General features: G+C 32.6%; 2 protein-coding genes across 7 annotated transcripts; one reads left to right on the forward strand and one right to left on the reverse strand.

Annotated features, from left to right (window-relative positions):
* The first annotated feature begins 7159 nt into the window (after window positions 1-7159).
* On the forward strand, window positions 7160-14153 carry LOC124837442 (nuclear transcription factor Y subunit B-1-like). Of its 3 annotated transcripts, XM_088096997.1 has the most exons (6): window positions 7341-7432; window positions 7524-7751; window positions 7960-8089; window positions 8644-8724; window positions 8845-8883; window positions 13819-14153. In XM_088096997.1, coding segments are annotated over exons 1-6 (528 nt in total). In that variant the 5' UTR covers window positions 7341-7430; the 3' UTR covers window positions 13867-14153. The 3 variants fall into 3 exon arrangements, with proteins under 3 accessions (XP_047168762.2, XP_087953122.1, XP_087953123.1); XM_047312806.2 differs by lacking the exons at window positions 7341-7432; window positions 8644-8724; window positions 8845-8883; window positions 13819-14153 and adding an exon at window positions 7160-7306 and having other exon boundaries at window positions 7960-8448; XM_088096996.1 differs by lacking the exons at window positions 8644-8724; window positions 8845-8883; window positions 13819-14153 and having other exon boundaries at window positions 7324-7432; window positions 7960-8456.
* Window positions 14154-16053: 1900 nt separating this feature from the next.
* Window positions 16054-20446, reverse strand: LOC124837420 (PWWP domain-containing protein 5-like). Of its 4 annotated transcripts, none has more exons than XR_007028742.2 (3): window positions 17552-20414; window positions 17143-17344; window positions 16054-16402 (listed from the first exon to the last, which is right to left on the reverse strand). XR_007028742.2 is itself a non-coding variant. In XM_047312771.2 (3 exons), exon 2 carries the CDS (start codon window positions 20040-20042, stop codon window positions 17559-17561), a length of 2484 nt encoding a protein of 827 aa, XP_047168727.1. In that variant the 5' UTR covers window positions 20043-20132; window positions 20332-20446; the 3' UTR covers window positions 16815-17344; window positions 17552-17558. The 4 variants fall into 4 exon arrangements, 3 of the variants coding, with proteins under 3 accessions (XP_047168727.1, XP_087953528.1, XP_047168726.1); XM_047312771.2 differs by lacking the exon at window positions 16054-16402 and having other exon boundaries at window positions 16815-17344; window positions 17552-20132; window positions 20332-20446; XM_088097402.1 differs by lacking the exon at window positions 16054-16402 and having other exon boundaries at window positions 16815-17344; window positions 17552-20121; window positions 20332-20426.
* Window positions 20447-21315: the final 869 nt, after the last annotated feature.

The raw sequence follows: 21315 nt of genomic DNA on the forward strand, positions 1-21315 counted from the left end.
TTTCAAAATCAAAATATTATTTTACATGAGAACATCTTACATAATTTAAAATATATGTTGGACTGCAATGACTCAAATTTGTTTAAAATGTTAAGATTTTTGTAATTTGGATTTTTACAAAGTCATAGTAAAATTCAAAAAGAGTTTAATAAATTTTTGAAAATTTTTTTTAAAGTATTTTATGGAATGTTATAAAGTATTTAAACTTAAGTAAATGATAAATAGAAAATATATAAGTTTGGGGTGATGAAAAGTCCAACTAATATAAATTGTTATTTTTAATAGTTGGATTTTTAACTTCATACCACTTTATATTAAAGTATCTTCACTCGCTCATATTAAAAAGTTATCTCTTGTAAGTGGTCACAAGAAATTTCTAAAATTTTAACAATGTTTTTTATAAGATATGATAGTTCAAAATAATAAATAAAAAATATAAAAATATTTATCAGAACAAAATTTGTAGAAATGTAATATATATTATTTTAAAACATGTTACATAATAAATGTAATTTAAAGTGTAATAGAAACTTATGTATGACTTGTAAGAACCAGCTGAGATGTTCCTAGTCTATTTTTTAAGACCCGTTGCACTTGAAGTGCGGATGGTGTCGCATTTGGAGATGCAGCTGATGGGAATTGCATTTGGAAGTATGATTGTTAGTCGCGGTAATTGAGTTGCGGTTGATATTCGCTGATATTCGCCGCACTTGAAGTCGCGGGGTGTGTTAGACGTAGTTTGATACGTGGTTTACACTTTTTTTTTTTATTCCTTTCTTTTTTCTAAGTATATTTTAATTTTACGCAGTTTAATATGGCGGTTTAGTCTTTTTTATTTCTTTTTTCTTTTTCATTATTATGTTAGTATATTTTAGTTTTATTATTTTAATATTTGGTATACTTTTGTTTTAATATTTTTTATATATTCTGTAATTTTAATTTCTATGTTATGTTTTTATGTTAAATAATATTTAATATGGTTTTGGAATATGTTTTGATCTGTTTTTATTTTATGATTTATAATGTTTTTGTTATAATTTCTAATTATTTATGTAACATCCCAAAATATATAGCAATGTATATATGTAGAATGCATCGATTATAATAATAGAAAGCAATTAAGAGTACACAATAGATAGGATTAAGGAGTACAGTTATCCAAGTCTGGCTGGGAAGTTTTAAAACTTAAGTACAAGTTCATAATTCTCCAAAATACATGATTGAATAAAGATTCAATGGGACCTAAAGAGTGTTTCCAAAATACAGATCATGATAAAATGAAGTCTAGAAGTCTTTCAAAATGAAGAGCTATTTAACATAAGAGCTAGTAGAAATCCTAAGCACTAGGTGCTGGGTCTTCCTCAACTTCCAAAGCTTGCTCCAAAGGTACATCATCACCTACTGCTGACATCCAAAGGATTGGATGATCATCGCAAGGGGGAAAGCAAACACATGCAACACATACAAATGCAAGGGTGAACTAGGTCTCAAACAATCATACAATTCATTTTCAATCAATCTAGCATTTCCCAGAATATCCATACGCACATAAACACCTTAGTCATCATAAACATAAGCATTTATTTCATAAAACTCATCAAGACAAGCATCCTATCATGTTAAGACTCTAGACACGTCCGGACATAGAATGTATGTAGAGCTGGGGCGGGTTGTGCACTTGTGATGGCCTCTACTGCTTTGCAAAGCCATTGCCGAGGGGTTCCACCCGACCATACACAAGGCTAGTCCGTTACCGCGGAATAGACCTTCAGTGATAGCGCCTACCCTAGGACCTCCCACTACTCCCACCACACGCGTCAATCCTCTCTAAGTGAGAATGAAAGACCGTTGGAGTGTTAGGGATAACCCCCCATATGGAAGCCTCTCACATTCATTCAATACACTAACTGATCCCACCGAGAGATCTTAATTTCATATTCAATCCGACCACTTTAAATCACATGATATTCCTCTTGGATCAATAATGTACCTCATAAACCACTTTGATTCAATCAACATAAAATTTCATAGTCATTCAAGTGCATTCTTACTATATTGTCTCATACCAAACCCATACACCCTCATACAACATTAACCATGTCATAAAACAACTCATACATTACATACTTTCACAAAACCATCACTTATCAACACAAAATTCTTTAGGACTTTTAATTACCAATACTTAAGTAATTCAAACAGCTTGGAGACCCTCACCAATGGCTCCGGAAGGGTCAAAAACCCCCAGAACGAACTAAAGAACGTCCAAAACGGACGTCCGGAACCCCACAAACCATCAAAAACAAACACGACAACAGAAAATTTCGCCCAAGCGCCCTTTAGGGGCGCCTAAGCGAGAATTATGCAGATTTTTCTGCATAATTGAGCAATTCTACCCCCTTTTACCAATTCTAATCCTTTTGGTGAACTTCTACAACCCATAAGTCAACTTTCATGCTAAAATAAACTTACCTAAACAATTCTATTCCTTTCTAACATTATTATAAAGTGTTTATGCATTGATTTAGGTTCTACAACTTCAATTTTATCAACCTAGAGGTTTAAATTCAATTCTACAACTTGGAGTTGATTTTTAACCATTTAAACATGCCTACTAAGTCACACATGACCTACCTAAGTTATCTAAACTGACTAGGATCACCAAGAATGCCTAACTCTAAATTTGACCACCACACTTCCTTTCTAACTCTAAAACACCAATTTACCCAACTTAGGGAACCAATTTACCCAACTTAGGGACCCAAAACCCAATCTTACCACTTTGCACCTATCTTGACCAATTTAGTGACTCAAACAAGTCACAATACAGTGGGTGAAACTGTCCCCACAGTCCAAAAACATGACAAACCTCATTTGCTCAAAATCACTACCTCACTTCCTCTAAAATGACCAAAAAGTGACCCTAAGACACTTGATTTTCCTTCCTATTAACACCACAACAAATTTTCCACACCAAAGCAGTTCCAACATACATAATTCATCACTCAAAATCATCCCAAACAGTTCATATCCATCAATCACCAAATTCACATAACACTCACACTTCCATACATGCATTTCAAGTTAGCAAAAATCAAAATTATGCTTCCAACAACATACCAATTTGAAAATCATCATGCATTCACGTCATACAACTAAATCGAAAAAGAAGAACTAGCTCCCCTTACCTGGAAGTTGAGTTGTACAGCTTGCTAGAATACTTTAAACAGGACCCCACACAGCGGAGAACCAAACAGGACCTACAGATCACCGCATTGGTGACAGCCAACAACTCTTAGAGCTAGAATAGGGCAAGGAATGAAAAGAAGAATACACAAGGGACATGCAAGAGCAAAATCGCATGCCCTAATTTCAAGGACAGTGGAGGAAAAGGGCAAAACCACTTACCCACTATAGAACGCGAAACTGATCGGTTCAAGTCGAAGCTCTCGACTCCGGGAATGCAGAATCACCACCTAAATGACAATGCATCCATCAAATTTCAAGATTTGGTAGAGAGAAGGCAGAGAAAGTTAGGGCTTGAATTTTTTAGAGAGAGAAGCTTAGAAAATTAGAATCTGCTGAGTTCTTTCCTAAAGTCAGATTTAGCTGCCCCACATAGGGCCCAATGGCCCTTTTTATAAATTTACAGGCCCTTACAATTTAAGTATTATTTATTAAGTAATTTTTGATGTAATTTTTTTTATTTCTTTATTATTTTAGTGTTTTCTTTTTTGGCTTTATTATGTTAGTATATGAAATTTATTTTTGTTAATATTTTATAAAGTTTTTTGTTAATATTTTGTTAAATAATGACATTAAACGTTAACATATTATAATTTAAATAAAAAAAGTTTAAACATTTTTATTATAAAAATATATATAACGAAAAAAACATCATAAAACTAAAACGATTAAATAAAAGCATAAAAATAAAACACCATACAACATAAAACTAAATTTGAAGAAACAGCATATAACATGTTATATAAATAGATAGAAACATCTTATAAAATAAATCATAAAATTTGTAAAACAAAACAATAAAAATAAATATGATTTGCAATGTAAATAAAAAATTAAAAAAAAGTAAACAGATAATAACTACAATTTTGTGGTCTAATTGCAATTGGACATGCGTCTCAGTTGGAAATGTGACTGTGACACTTGTATAATTAATTTGAAATTTATATTTTTCGTTAATCTTTAATGTTTTTGAAATTATTTATTTATTTAAATAATATTTATCATGTGTAAATATTTATTTAAGTAATATTTATAATGCAAAAAATCATTATACTTTTTCAGATTTTATTAAATAAAGGATATAACTGTCAATTGAGAGGTGCAAGATGAAACATGTGAGGTGTAGGAAGGAACTCTCAACGGGATTAAATGTAGGGATACTAACAAATCGATCAACCAGTAGATGTGTTAGCTTAGTTAAAAGGGTTAAACAACATACTCACCCAACGACGAATCTGCTCACTCGGCGATAAAAGAACTTAATGATTTTAAACCTCCAAAAAGTCGTCTAACAAATATATTTTTGTCAAACAACTACCAAGTTAGTAGTTATCTGACTTTGACTCTGCTTAACAAGTATATCATTGCCCCAGCGAGTTTCCATAATTTTTAATGATAGGATTTCTACCGATTTATGTCACTCCAACCCTGCAAAACAGTCTACCACTAATCCCAAATACTCAAAACAAACAATCATTTCAAATAAATGACTGAATTAACTTCATATGCATATTTCAAACACACATTGTACCAACATTTCAACATCCAATTACTAAAAATGATTCAAAACCCCTAACTCAACTCAACGTACCAAAATAACCAAATTAAACTAAACTCACCATACCACTTAGACAAACAACACATCAAAGCCTCAAACAACGATAAGCACACTGGAGACCTAATTTCAGCAAACTAAGGAACTACCTAAGTTATAGATAACACAAACTCATAACATCAAGCTCACTCTAAAAACAATCTCCACAAGATTTCACCCATTAAACCATCAATCCTAGTCTAATTCCCAACTAGCTAACAAGTCTAAGTTCAAACAACGTAGAGGTTTAGTATATAACCAGATTTCAACAAAGTCAAGCAATTCAAGCTACATACCATCATAATACCCAACATAAATTTCATTATTAATTCAATCGATTAAAATAACAATTTAAACCAATCACATATCACTAACAATAATAACTCATTCATTGAGCCACCACACGAAAAATTCCCATATTAGACGATCAACCTTAGATCAAATTCAACATGCATAATAGACTATAAATGCATCAATGACTTTAAAAGTGGTAGTTAGTTTTTCTTACATGTTTGAAGACCAACAACTCTATAAAACCCTCACACAATTCCCACAAATAAAGAAAATACTTACTTCACATACAAACAACAAAACCATGACTAGGATATACCATTAGAACCACTGATCAACATTAAGTCCACTGGGAATAAGGCCCAACATCCCCTGAAGCCCAAAAGGCCCACCTTGCTCATAACCGAGAGACAAAATATCTCTTAGGAAAGGCTTTGGCAAACAAGCTGCCTTCATCACACACGAATGAGAAAGAGAGAGAGCTTAAGGCTCTTCTGGAAGCTAGAGAGGGAAAAAGTGTGGAGCTCTCTGCAAGCGTTCAACCATGGCTGTTGGGAGGAGAAGAGGAGAAGAAGAGAAGATATGCGCAAAGGCTTCACGAAAGGTAAGAAAGACATAAACTTTTCTTATTCTCTGTAATGGTGTTCTTACATAATTTTTGTTCTACTAAAAAATAAAAGGAGAAACTCTATTTATAGAGTTCATGGGAAAAAGGGGAAAAAATCAGAAAACCCTAACTAACAAAACAAACCGATCACTGTCTTCTGATAGTATTCTAATCGATTATTTTCGGTCTCAATAAAATCTTATAAAAGACTAAGATAACACGTGCAAAAACATTAAAGCTCACATGCAAAGTAAGCAAGACATATAAAAGAAAAATAGTATAAACTAACTTACTCTTTTAAAAAAATTATGGATTAAATCTAAAGATCTTATCAATATAATCACTCATACCATTTTTTTTATCTTTAAACAATTATTTTTATGATCATAACACACACATATATACATACATACATACATATATATATATATATATATATATATATATATATATATATATATATATATATAAAATTTCTATTGATTTCATAACATCTTAAATTTAAAACTTTATAAAAGATATGAAATGAAGAATAACTTTTATTATTTTTATTAAAAAATGTATTATATAATAAAAATCATATTTCTCACCCATATTAATAATGACGAGAACAGTCCATTAATAACTACATGTGATTGCATCATAGGAGAGAAAAAAAAAAAAATATATATATATATATATATAACATTTTCATTTGATTTCATGTATTACTTATTAATATCTTTATAAGTGCTGTATTTTATAATTAATATAAAAAATATAAAATAAAAACTATTTTTATTATTTTTATTAAAAGTGTATTATATAATAAAAGATAATATCTGTCATGTACGTTATTAATAATAATAATAATTACAATTCATTAATAATTATAAGTTATATAATTATAAGTTATTGCATGAAAGTAAAAATAAAACAAAATATAACAATCTTATTATTTAATATGTTTTAAATTAATATCACCTTACTTTAATCACAACATTTTTTTAATAAGAGAACATTACAATGTTTTAATACATAAAAACAAATGACAATGACGTCACACAATTAAAAAATTTTAACTATAAAAATTTTAAATTTTCAACCTATTAAAACTTAACCAAACATATATTATTTGATAAAATTGTAAAAATATAATGTATATAAAAATAAATTACAAACTTATATTTACATATTACTCTAAATTAGATTATAAATAAAAAGACAGTAATGTATAATTAATTCACACACACATATAATATATATATATATATATATATATATATATATATATATATATATATATATATATATATATAGTTTTAAATCAGTTGTACATTGTAAATTAAATTATAAAAGCTGAAGATTGTGCATATAATTTATTGAGGGAACAATGTTGAAAAGTGAAAGGTGTATATTGAACTTAGGTAAAAATAGTGAAATTGAGTATGTCTTTGTTCTGTGTCTTATTGTCTGCATAAATTTGTTTTTGTAACCCAATTCCACCAATCATCGGTCTCCTTCTCGCGCCAAATACAAAAACCACCACCATTTTCCATTCTCCTCCTTCCTCTCTCACTCCCATACCGGTAATAATTTAACTTTGCTCTGTTAAACATCGTCCATCCATGTCACATCTCGGATCTCACCCACCCTTCACTTTCCATCACCAATCAATCCATTCCTTCTCCTTTCCCACACGCACATTCATCCATGTCTATAAACAAACATCCACAAGAGACTTTGCATTTTTTCTTTCTTCCTTTGTCACGCTTTGTTTCTCTGTTAAATCCTTGCGTTTTGTAGGGTTTGTGAGATGTCGGATGTGCCAGTCAGCCCGAGTCACGACAGTGGGGGCGAGCAGAGCCCGCGAGCTTCGTCGTCTGGTGCCAGGGAACAAGACCGTCTCCTTCCTATTGCCAATATCAGCCGCATCATGAAGAAGGGTCTGCCTCCCAACGGCAAGATTGCTAAAGACGCCAAAGATACTATGCAGGAATGTGTTTCTGAGTTTATCAGTTTCATTACCAGCGAGTTAGTTCCAAACTATAGATAACAAAAGTTTGAGTTCACGATGTTTATTTTTGATTTTTATTTTTGATTTTTAATTTTTGTTTTTGCAACTGGCGGTTGTTTGAGAGTGTGATTATATATCAAGCATTTGTAGCAAAGAATGATTTGTTTTCAGTTTTTTTTGACAATTGGAGTTTCTGATGATTTTTGGTTACTGAATTCCGTGCAGGGCTAGTGAGAAATGTCAGAAAGAGAAGAGGAAGACTATTAATGGAGACGATTTGTTATGGGCAATGGCCACTTTAGGTTTTGAAGACTACATAGAGCCCCTTAAGGTGTACCTGGCAAGGTACAGAGAGGTATTTTTTTTTCTTTTTTATTCTTTCTTGATAAAGTTTCTCAGGATTCTTACATATTGGTTTGCAGCATCTGCTCTTTCTATAGTAATAAATTATTTGTTCATATATATATATAAAAGTTCTGTCATTGTTGTTTTATTTTTTAGTGGATACACAAATAGGACACTGAGATATATATATACATACCCACACCCACACACACTATTAAAATTTAAGGAGAATTATTCATCCCAGTTTTCATTTCCCTTCCCATCTTGAACTGTGGATTGGTTTTTGGCTGGTTGAGCCAGGTACACGAGGAACCTTTTCAAGGAAAAAATTCATAAAGTTCTCTTCCATCCCCTTCATTTAAACGAGGATGCTTGTATAATGTTGCTTATACTATAATTAACTGACTTTTTCCTTTTCCTTTTTATTTGGTTGGTGACTTTGGGATGTGCACAATATCACAGACGGAGGTTAGTCAGTCCTCCTCTTGGGTTGTGTTATTTGTAATTTATCTTGGACTATTTTTGTCAATGGAAATGTTAATGTTTGGACACAAATTCTTATAGGGTGACACCAAAGGATCTGCTAGAGGTGGTGATGGATCTGCTAGACCAGATCAAGTTGGCCTTGCAGGTCAAAATTCTCAGGTGTGGATGAATAGCTTTTTTAATTTTGTTTTTAGTTCAACAATTATTAGTCTTATGATATTATCTCTAAGGAAAAATGATTTGGTTCATTGCGTGTTTTTGGTTAAATGTATATGGCAGCTTGTTCATCAGGGTTCACTGAACTATATTAGTTTGCAGGTAATATTCTTTCTTTCTCCTTCTCTATTGAATGCCTGAATGCTCATTTATTTAGCAAGCACTTGCAAGCCCAATTATGTAGATAGAAAAATAGGCACGTTCTTATTAAAAAAAGAGCAAAATTGAATATTGTAGTAGGCTTTTTATGTTCTGAATACCCTCTACACTATGATTCAGATATACAATACGGCAATACAATTATTTTAAAAATATATAGGATATTATATGCATGAGATACACATTTAAAAATATATAAAAATTCATAAAATAATAAATATATAATTGCAATTCTGCAAATTCAAATTAAAAACATACTTCTTGGACTTTACTAAAAGCAACAAAATTGTATCTTATTGTCATTATAGTTTACTTTCAATTATTTACATATAGGAACAATATATCCATCTCATTTCTTCTTTGAAATGATTCACAAAGAGAACGATTTCCCCCTTTTATTCATCAGGTCAATGCTTTTTGTTTATACATGCTTATGCCTATGTGTTAGATGCAGTATTGTTCTTTTATAAAACACTTTAAAAGGTTGTATACTTTATGGATACATATTGGTGAAGTATCTGAAAATATCGGTATCAAATATGAATACGTGAAACAAATAGAAGTATCAGTGTATCATAACCTCTACCATTGTTTGTTGTATTGATTCCAATTTCTTATAAGAGGAGGGAGGACTGATATTTACAAGCAAAGTTCAGTGCCAGCAATTTGATATTTTCCCTTTGTTGCTTGTGCAATTGCTGTTCTTAGCTTTGAGAGGATCATTTTGATTAACTTATTTTTTATGTTAAGTTTGTGGCTTTACATTTAGTTCTGGTCAATATATTTGAAATTTTTAGTTTTATTCCATGAGTACTTGGTGTCTCAAGCATAAAGATTAGATTGTCCTTTTGAAACATATAATTTAGAGGGAGCTTTTACAAGTCTAAATTGAGTTACAATTTTGTTGGAAACCTGTTGCTTTAGAAAAGCACACGCAATTTGAAGATTAATGGAGAGAGGTTTCACATCTCAGGATATTTTATTGATTTTGAAATTGGTACTCTAATTAAGCTGTCTAGCCATTGAGAGGTTCATTCCAACAGGTTTGTGTTCACTGGTTTGTTTAGTTTTGGATCCCTTTTCCCACCAGTTGGCAACCCCCGTGAATAAAAAGGCTTTTTTGAATACTTCATAAAACAAAAGTGTCTCAATCTTCGTCTCTTGCTGGATAATTTTTTGTCTCTGGTGTTTGTTTCATCGATTCTTGCACCTGTTTCCTAATAAAGTCTTCTTAAACTGGATAAAGACTATACTCAAATTTCATTTCATCAAAATTATTAACCTCTTCAATTACTAATGTCAGTATATTAGGAATATAGATATATAATGCATTCTGTTTTACTGCCGGGCTTTTAAGCTGCTCTAGTGCTGGATCTATATTAGAAGTAAGACATTTACTAGTGGTTTTTATGCCCTTCCTTTCAGAAACCTCTTTGTTTCCATATGTTACTAGGTATTTGCTTAATCACTGCCGACAATAAGCCAAATCTGTGGAATGTTAGGGTTAATTTCCCCAAGCTCTGGATGTCATGATAATGTGATATTGAAGTCAGTTATTCACATTCTGTGTTTTATTTGCATGGAGATAACGTGGTTTTACAAGTTTTGTTTGTTTTTAGATAACAGAAACATCATTAATAGAGAAAGAAGAAAGTTACAGTGAATTTGGTCGGTAAGGGATACTCCATAAAGAAAAATAAAAAATAAGAAAAACAAATAAGAATAATGAAAAACATCAATGGCATATAGCTACCCAATCCCTCTTCATTTTTGGCAAATAAATACAATGTTTGAGTGTGTGCCTTCGCCTTAAACTTGGAAAGAGGAAAAAAGCTATGAAATCGTTTTTGAATTCTTATGTGTTCTGCTCTTGTTCTTTTAAAGGGAGTTACCATTTTTATTTTCTATTTTTGTCGCAAAGTGATTCCTGGAGAAACTATTTTACTCGTACAAGCTCACTAGTGAGAGATGTCATGGTCCTATATTCAACTTCAGTTGATCAAACAACTACATTTTGTTTCTTGCTCTTTCAAAAAATAATATTTTCTCTAATGAAAACATAATAACTTGTAGCAAAGTGGTTCATTGAAGAACCTACCTAATCAACATCACAATATCTAGAAATTTGGGAATTTCCTTTATTTTCACAATGTAGACCTTGTTTTCGAGCCATTTGAGGTATCTTAGAATACAAATGACATAATTCCAATGATCAATACAACGAGTATGTATGAATTGACTCAACACCAACGGCAGTCTTTCATATCTTTTTTAATTAGAGAAAGTTTCACCCTGCTCTGCCATTAAATTTTGATTTGGGTCCATACGGCTATCCATTGGTTTACAATCAATCATACATGTCTCTGTAAGGATATTTAAAGCATATTTCCTTTGACAAAATACAACATCTTTCTTTGATTGGATTACTTCAATGCCCAAACAGTATTTAAAACTTACAAGATCCTTGGTCTTAAAATTATTGCATAAGTGTTCCTTTAGCTGAGACATTCTAGAAATATTATTCTTTTTAATGACTATATCATTAACATTCATTATTTAGTACACACATTTTCAGGGGAGGTAAGACAATAGAAAACTGAATGATTTGCTTCCCAAAGGTTAGAACAAACGGCTCAGTTTTCCAAACCAAACACATGGAGATTACTTGAGACCATAAGGAGAGCGAAACAATTTACAAAACAAACCAAACTCCACCGAGCAACATACCCAGTAGGTTACTCCACATAGACCATAAAATAGCAATTTTACAAAACTAACCAGACTCCCCCTGAAAGTTAAGCAATCCAAAGACTTACAATGACATTAAAATAGTTAAATCGAAAGGCTATAGTTATTAGCAGTGGCCTAGAAATGTATAGTTTTAACATTGGTTGTTCAATGTAAATGCAGTTTCATCTTATTGTAAAATAAATTACCTTTTTTTCTGTAAAATGCCACACCGTGAATGTTAAATGGTATTTTCCTATCACGGAAAGCCATTTGGAAGGCTTTCCCTGATACCTGAAAGAGGAAGAAAGGCAGTAGAAAAAAACATTCAGTCAGAAATAGGGAAATTAGTTTTGTACATAATTGTGATAGCAATAAACATCACCTGCCTACGGTAGAGAATTGCAACGTTGCCAAAATAACAGTTATCAGTTGAATGATCTGATTGCATTTCTAAGATTTTGTCAACAGCAAATGCGAATTGTGCATCCTCATTGTGACACTCCTTCGTAACTATCTACACATTATTGACAAAAATAAATTTTAACTATATATATATATACAAAAATCACAATTAAACATACTTTTCAAACCAGCACAGCAAGAAGTAACCTTAGAACCAGAAGAGTTATCGGTAAGAACATTCTTCAGCTGACTTCGCTTGGAATTGTTTTGAATAAGACAAGATGCAGCCTCAACAATGCAACGTGTGGAGCGATAGTTTTTGTTAAGCATTCTACCAAATCATAAATGAATATGGGTAAAACCAATCACTCCCTAAGGCCTCGAATATAAACAGAAAAAAATGAACCCACACTAATTAAGGAGTTAGTTGGCATTATTTAATTGTACCAATCTAAAGAAAGCATGAATGGGGAAGCTGAAAAAGACCAAGAGTGCACAAGTGAAATCCCAAGGAGGGTTACATGACAAGAGACAACACTCTTGCTAAAAAAAAATATTCTTTACTTTCTTTTCTATTTCTTGGGCTCGTAATTGAGGAATTTAATTTCTTTAAATTCAAGTTTTAATGGTAATTGTATTTAGTTAAAATTGGGCTACAATCGAATACTCAATCAAAAATGGTGTATGCTAAAGGAACATTAGGATTATGGAAATATATCATATCTGTTAGTATGGCGAGGTACATTCATTAAAAGCTTTGTTATTTTGGTTCTAATATGTTGATGGGTCCTTAATATGTTGATTGTTGGTTATGTGTATGAGAAATAAAAATATTTGTTGAGAGGTTGCTTCCACTTCGTGATTTTTTTTGTCTAGAAAGGAATTGTTAGGCTGTGGAATACTTTTGATTCACACAGAAAAATGTGCAGTTAACCGACTTGCTCTAGGGATTTGAGACCTCCGTTTAATTATAGCTTTTTACTTAGCAAGTGGATTTCTTTTGCTGTTACTATGTACATTGGTTTAAAAACTTATGACTTAGAATTGATTTTCATTGAGCTGTTTCATTCTCCTTCTCTTCTCATTTCTACGTTCTCTATCTTTTCCAATCTTCTCCGATCTCTATTAGTCATTGTTTATCCTCATCGTACATGATAGTGAAGTTCTAGTCACATGATTACTCGCTCCATCCTCAGCAAAAATCCCTATACCATTCTGTAAATAAAATATGGGATGGGCTCATTGGGGTCTCGGACAAAAGGTTATATGATAAGATGGTTCTTTTCTAAAGTTTCTCATGTTGAAGCATAGTACCAACCAAGACATAGTTAGCCTTTCAACATTAAATACTAGTTATTGGTATTTCGATCAGGTTTCCTGTGGTGCCTAAATTGGAAATCACTTGGGAACTACCTGAGTACTTGTCTTAATATTGTCCTTCAGCTAAAAGTCTAGGATTATAGTTATCTACACATGCCAAAGTATAATTCATAACGGCAAGAAAAGATAGCTCAGTATTTTTTTGTTTATTTCTATTTGCACGCTTCATCCAAAAAGCCGTCGTTCTTTGGAGATCAAATGTGACTTGTTTTGTTTATCACTGTCTTTTTAGCATTTAAGATTGGCTGGGCATACATAGGAATTCAAACACTTTCAAGTATAAGGAGTGTGATTTCTTTGCTATCAGTTGTTGACATTTGTTCTACGTGCTTCTATAACAATTTTGAAATCTGTTGGGATTTTCAGGTGCAACCACAACATCTGGTTATACCTTCAATGCAAAGCCATGAATAGTGTAGATGTTTCGACGCATCTTTTTTATTTGACTTGAATGCTTGTACGCATGACATGGGTGAAAACAATGGTGTAATGATTTAAACGTAGGCTCTCGTGTAGAAGGTTTGAGTGTCAGTTTTGTTACGTCACTAAAGTAGATTTTTATTAACACATGTAATATTTAGCTGCATGACCAACTGAAGGGAAAGACGTGTGTTGGGGTTATGCATGTGATTCACCTTGTAGCTTGTCATGGTCAGAAGCATCTGCATTAAGAGTTTTCTTGTGATTAATGTTTGCAGACACTCCAGTTGTTATATTATTTACTTTAGGTAAAATTGTTGGATTCTCTTTTCCTTTATAATCTTAAGAAAATGTCCACTTGCTAAAATACCAATGTTATGGAAAGGGTTCGCAGCTTCACTGATGTTCAAGTGATGCTGTATAAATTATAATTTTATTTTAAAAGTTAATTTTCTGTACGAACACTATGCATGTGTAGCATTACAGAGTTATGAGAATTAGCTGTTTGCTGGGGTATGTTATTTAGAGAGATTCAGCTTCGGGCCATCGTGTTTAATGCGACGATGTTGAGTTATAACTTCGAGCAAAATTCATCAGAAAAAGAAAAACTTTAACAGGAAGAAAAAAGACTTTAATTTATAATATTGATTTAAAAATTCATTGATTCCACACGATTATATATACGATAAATTTATAATATATACATAAATATAGATCTTATTTTATAAATTAATTTTGTAAAGTTATGAATTTAGTTTAAAATTTATTTTCTAACATCATTTAAAAATAAGTGTAAATTTCACTAACATCTTGTTATTTTTTAATCTACCATTATAACTCTAACTGGTGTAAAAAATATTATTCCAATCCTTGTTATAAGAACAAAATTACAATTTTTAATACTTTTCATAAAAATGATCTAAAACGTATGTTATTTTCTTTAAAGTACATTTAGTTATTAGTAAATTGTAATGAATAATACCAAACAAAATACATTTATCTTAAATTTTTTGGATGTGACCTTGCCAGAAACATTATGAGAACCTCGTTGTCAGTCGACTTAAATAATCAATAAAAGTTAAGCAATAAATATGTCGAGAGATTAAAAGAGTCAAAACTAATAACAATAATTGAGAGCAAAAACAAAAACGTGTTATTAAATGGTTTAATTGCTTCCTTTGTCCCCAGTTTGGTTGAATTGTGTCAAATTCATCCTCATTTTTAAAAAAGTTTCATTGTCGTCCTCACGTGGTATAAAAGTGTCAATTGAATCCAAACATAGAAAAAATTTGTGTCAAAGTAGTCATTTTTCCTATATATCTGTGTCTTCCTTTCATATGTCACTTCTCTGGAGCTATGAAAAGCCTTAAATTGGATAAGGTAAAATGAATATCTGTACTTGATTGTATGAAAGGAAGACACAGAGATATAGGAAAAATGACTACTTTGACACAAATTTTTTCTATGTTTGGATTCAATTGACACTTTTACACCACGTGAGGACGACAATGAAACTTTTACACCACGTGAGGACGACAATGAAACTTTTTTAAAAATGAGGATGAATTTGACACAATTCAACCAAACTGGGGACAAAGGAAGCAATTAAACCTTATTAAATTATTGATAATGGACTAAATCCTCTTTGTTCCCATGGAAGTTCATTTTTTACGATGTTTCTGCCACCATTTGCTCATGGACAACAAAATTACAATTATTTAAAATGTTTTATAAAATTTTACGACAACCCCAAATGGATTAATTCCTAAAACTAATTAACAGAAGAATTATTTTTTTAATATATGACAAATGTATATTAATAAAGTATTCTTTTACCTATCCTCTATGATCAAACTTAATTTACTGAAACCATCTAATTGACACTGGTAGCCCTTGCACTTAGTTAATGGAATTGTGTGCAATACATATCATTATATCTTCCATTGAAGTACGTGTCCCATAAGAATAATAGATCCACAACACCTCACTGCATATTTTCTGAACATATCACTGAATGTTTAGTTTTCCATTTGCAAGGCACCGGGAGAAAGATGAAAAACGAAGATGCAATAAGAATAAACCCTAAATTCAGTCCTTCAAAGATACAAAGGTTATCATATTTGTTTCTATAATTTTGCTCGTTGTATTAGTTCTCCAAAACACTTTTTTGTTATCACCCGAGACTATGTTTGACTTACAATTTGGGACGCTTCAAATTTGAAGAATAAACTCAATTTTATGATATGTTTGGTTACTTCGTAAGTATGTCTTGACAGTGAAATTTTACCTGGAAACTCAGTTTGGTAAAAACAAGACTTGCTTGCAAAATTTAATCGAAACATCACCAAGTTCTTCAAAGGTTTTCTTATACTTTGGCAGCCATTTAGCAATAAATTGGTTAAGCAGTTTTATTCATTTATGATATGCTGTTAAGTTTTCAGCACCCCGTATAGTTGCAAATGTAATTTACTTATGGTATGCTTGCTATATTTGCTTCCCTTTGAGGTGAGGAGAAATCTACGGGTCTAACCTGCAAAATCAATTTGGCAACTCAGTTAGCAGAGTAATAGTGTACTGAGATGTGCTTACCTATTGTCTTTGCATATGCAGTTCATCTATTTAGGAAGCACCCAGAGGTGCTAGATGAATCATAGCAAGTTCCAGGTAGCCTTCTTAGCCCAATAAGGATCAGTGACAGTAATTAACTACTTCAATGAATAATTCTATTGGAAAAAGAATCTTATCTAAATAATTGTTCTGAATCTCCCTTACCAGATTCCATTGTGTCTTCCATGATAGAATCTGGCAAATTTGCCAAAATATATTGCATGGTTTGTTCTTATCAGAATCTATGGTTAGTGCTCAAAACAATCAGATTTGAAGTAAATGACCAAATTGAACCAAATGAAACAAAAGATGCACGGTACACAACACAGTAAAAATTCTAGGAAAACCAAAGTATATGTATTTTCAACTCTATGGTCTACAGTGAGATTTAAACTGAGGCCCCAAACTAGCTAAACCAAGGAAGATATGGATCAGATTCCCGTTTCAACTACAGAAACAGGACTGTTTACTTATCAACATTGTTAAACTAATATACAATTGAATGTGAAAATTGACCTATCTAACGTTTTTTATGCTACTGCTCCCAGACTTAAAACTTTAATTTTGTAGTGACACAGATATATCCAAGTAAATAGAGCTGACAGAGGATGCATTGGTATCACAATAGCTAAAAATCACTTATAAAACATGCCCAAGTAATACCCTTGTTTTCTTGAATATATTTTCTTCAGCGGTCTCAAGATTGTTGCCTCAAAAGTGCGAATTCCTTTCCATTAGGCTTGAAACGCCTGATTGAAAACAGAATGTTTTATAACATCCTCCTCTTTATCTTCCCTGTTCTGTAGTTTTTGTCAGCTGACATGCTTCCTTAAAAACATTCTAGTGGTACTAAAATATGTATGACCTAGTAAGAGAATGATTCAATTAGTCCCAACTCAAAACTAGAAGAAAAATAAGATAATTTTATCTTCAAGCTATGCTCTATTATTTCTACTGCATCGTCTATCAGGATAATATGCAGCTTTTATATCATCCATCATAAGACATACGTGCACCTATCAAAATTATCAATTACCAAATCTTGCATATGTAATAGCAAAAAGTTACTTACCAAATAATTAGACTGTATTATGTTCAGAATTGGAGAGATCAAGATGCATGTCCTGGTCCTGGTCCACCGTTGTGGTAAAAGATGCAGGTTTGAATAATGTACTTGGAGTATAGTTAAGCTTGTAATTTACAAGAACTGATCCAAATATGTTGAAATTTTCAGCACTACTGAAAGCACTCTCTGCATCGGCACACTTCTTAAAAACCACTCTAGCCTGGCTGCTCCCTCTGTCAATTTCTGTCTCAGATTCATTTAGAGGTCCAAATTGCCTAAAAATCTTATTCAGTTTCATTTCTGAAAGAACAGAATCCATCTCAGCAAAGTTCAAAATAAGTTCAGCTGGGGAATTCTCATCTACACAACCAGAAGGCTTTTCAGGAACCTCAAGATGACTATTTTCAGACAATTGTTTCCTGGGGTAGGACCTACGAGTGTAAACTATAATAGGCTTTTCTGGCTCAGCGGGGGCATGTTGGTAGTCTCTTCTGCTGCTTTTCTGTGACTGCTGTTTTTCAGAACCAATCTGGATGCCCGTCTCAGTCCTTTCACGTGATCCACCCACTTGTTTCTTCCTTTTACTACCAGCTTTCTCTGCAGACGAAATTTCTTTTCCAGAATCATTGGCCACAATTATTGAATTCCTGAAATCAGAGAAGAAGCTCACTATAATATTCAAGGAACTATAATCTCCCAGGGGTTCATGTGCCACCCACTGAAGTAAATGTAGCAAATCATCTAGAGATGAATATTCCACTGGAACAATCAAGCTTGACTTCTGAGTCTTCTCAGAATTAGAGAAGACATCAGTCCCATTTCTTAAAAAACCTTCAGCGCAACCATCTTCCCTTTGAGACCTGTCTCCAGAACACTTCAACATAGTGGGTGGTCCAGTAAGTTGATTAGCAACCTTTAGAATACGTTCACCAATTTTAAAGGATTGCTTTGTGGAATTAGAAACTTTGGCAAGGGAAATTGTTTTTCTCCGGTCTTTCATCCCTGAAATACCGGCCCAATGATCAATAGTCTTCTTTTTCTTGGAAGAGGCAGGATAAATCAGATTATCAGTGGCATCACCTGACTGATAATCACCGTGTGTAGAATCTGAAGTCCCACCTGCTGATTCAGACAAGCTTCTTTTCTTCTTTTCTTGATATATATCATCTTTCAAATTATGCTTGCCTTTGTGACTGGAGCTGTTTGATGTTTTCCTTTTTCCAACACCAGCTTGAACATCTTTTTTACTCGATTGACTTGCATGCTTATTAATTTCACTCAAACTTTTATCAGCATCCTTAATTAATGCGTTGGTGCCATTATCCAAAACTCCACAATATTGTAACTCAGGCAAGCAAGTGTAACCCTTCAAACGGTAGAAAGCAAGCAATTGAGCCTTAGCAATTAAGAGCTCCAATCGATCAAAGCTGCCAGTGGGAAACTCCGACAGAGTTTTCAAGTATTCCAAAAGGTTCTCAGGTGAAAAGGATTCGGCATTTAAAGATTCATCCACTCTGCGTATGAAACTTAGTTCTTGTTGAATGCCAGTGTTTTCAACAGTCTGGAGTTTAATCTTGTCAAGAGTATCTTCAGGTACGCAGGAACATGCTAACCCATATTCTGCACGTCTTGAGGCTTCTTCCAAAGCACAATCTACAGCACTCTGAAATACATCTGAATTACACTGCTTTACAATATTAGAGAAATGACTCCTAAAGGGCTTGAGCTGAGACGAATCATTCCAGGCAAATGTTCTATCCCCAAAATAAGCAACCAAATAGCGGTCCTTTTTTAAATGCTTATGTGCCTCCACAGATGAATCGGAGGGATCAAATATCTGCCCCGGCCACCATGGATGGCTTCTCACCTTGCCCCATACCAAATCATACACAGAAAACTCACCTACCTTTTCAATTGGCAGCTGATAACTTGCCTGAAAAATGACTCCTGAGATCTTCTTATTTGACACATGCTTTGTGACTTTTTTACCCGTTGTTTTATGCCGTTCAGCATCATCAAAGTTTTCATCTTCAATTTCCTGCTCTTCATGCGAATCAACTTGCTCTGAAATGCCAGCATTCTCTTTAATGCTTTGTCTGTCTTCTGACTCAACCTTAACATCATTGATTGCTTCTTTCTCCACTGATTTATTTACCTCCCTGTCATCAATATCCTTCTGCTCATCTAATGATTTCAAGTAGGCATCATTTCCACCTAATTCGGCAGTTTCATTCTCACTCTTTCCTTCTAAGGACCCCACAACTTGAGAACCCTCACCAAGAACCCCAACACCTTCTCTTGCGGTAGGACTCACACCTTTACCCTCCTTATTTAAGCCATCAGAATCCACATCCCCATTAAGCTTAGTAACACCCTCACTACTGCAAACACCATCTTCTATGCATAAATCAGAACCCACCTTTAGATCCTTTCCATCCATAACTAAAGATCCCTCCTTTACTAAAAGTTCTTCTAGGGTTTCTAGTTCACCAGCCATGCTCACAGTACAGGTCAACGAGGATGCTAGAATTCTCCAAGCAGACAACTTTCATAGGTCTGCTTCACCCATGGAAAAGCTTGGCAAACACTGAAAACATGTTAGGTAATGAAAAAATATCTCTCCTGAACCCAAAAAAAAAAAATTGGCCTCAAGCAAGAAACCCATATGGGAAAAAGTCCATGCTCACACACATAGTACATAAAGATTCAAACTAAGATGCCCATCAACGAAATGAACAAAAAGTCCAAACAAAAGGAAGAATGAACAAAACAGGAAAGCTGAATACCAGGTTAGATCCTTGGGAAGTGAAAGCTGGCTCGAGTTTCGGTTTATTGGTTATTGGTTTAATTCGGTTCGGTAGCCCCGTTTGGAAATTAGGAGAAACATTAAATAGTGCCTGATAGAAAAGACATGGGCATGTCCTAATTTATCAAATTGGCGGAATTTTGTATTGAATTTAATGACATGGATAAATTTTACAATCTGTGTAGTGTTTCTTATTAATTTTTAATCAAGAAATCATGATTCTAAATTTAACTTTGTAGTCTTACATCAATCTTTGAACCACTAACTCTTGCTTTCAAACATATTTTTACAACTTTTTTATTTATTTAGAAAAGTCGTGATTAGTAGTAAATTTTACTATTTTTTTAATGGAAGTTGGACTTAGAATTACGAGTTTAATTTTCTTTTTAGATTGTATCTATAAGGATGACTTTTTTTTTCTTTGTCGATCTTTCTTATATAATCTTATGTGAACTTGATTTTAATGTAAAGTGTTTTTTTAATCGCGTTACCAAGGACGTTTTTATGTTTTTCTTAACAAATTTTGTAATTATTTATACTTTTTTATAAATTATTTTTGTTTATTTAATGTCTGATATTTTTTCAACTTGAATGTTTTATTGTTTCTTGTGAAAAATAAAAAAAAAATTACTTTTAAGTCATTATTTTATTCAATAAAATTTGTGAAACTGAAATCAATTAGATTGTAAGAAACTGAAATATTCAAAGATTAAAGAAAAATAAATAATAAAGTGATAATTAATTTTGAATAATATGATAAGGAAATATTTATTTGTAAAAGTTAATTCCACGAGTTGATATTCTAGTTTGTGTTCTATGTCTTCATTATATTTATCAACACATCAAATTCCGTTTAGACATTAACACTGTATTGTATATTATGAACCTTCTACTTAAACGAGTCTACTGAGTTGATGACCTATAGAACATCCGGTGGAAGGAAAAACCTTTCCAGTTCAACATC

The sequence above is a fragment of the Vigna umbellata genome, chromosome 8 (genome assembly GCF_029865625.1).
Source record: "Vigna umbellata cultivar VRB3 chromosome 8, Vumbellata_1.0, whole genome shotgun sequence".
NCBI lineage: Eukaryota > Viridiplantae > Streptophyta > Magnoliopsida > Fabales > Fabaceae > Vigna > Vigna umbellata.

Bases quoted from the DNA above. Each gene is read 5' to 3' on its own strand.
- LOC124837442 (XM_088096996.1), top strand. The intron at 7,752-7,959 runs GTTAGTTCCAAA...AATTCCGTGCAG, and splicing joins ATCAGTTTCATTACCAGCGA to GGCTAGTGAGAAATGTCAGA.
- LOC124837420 (XM_047312771.2), bottom strand. From the start codon at position 20,042: ATGGCTGGTGAACTAGAAACCCTAGAAGAACTTTTAGTAAAGGAGGGA.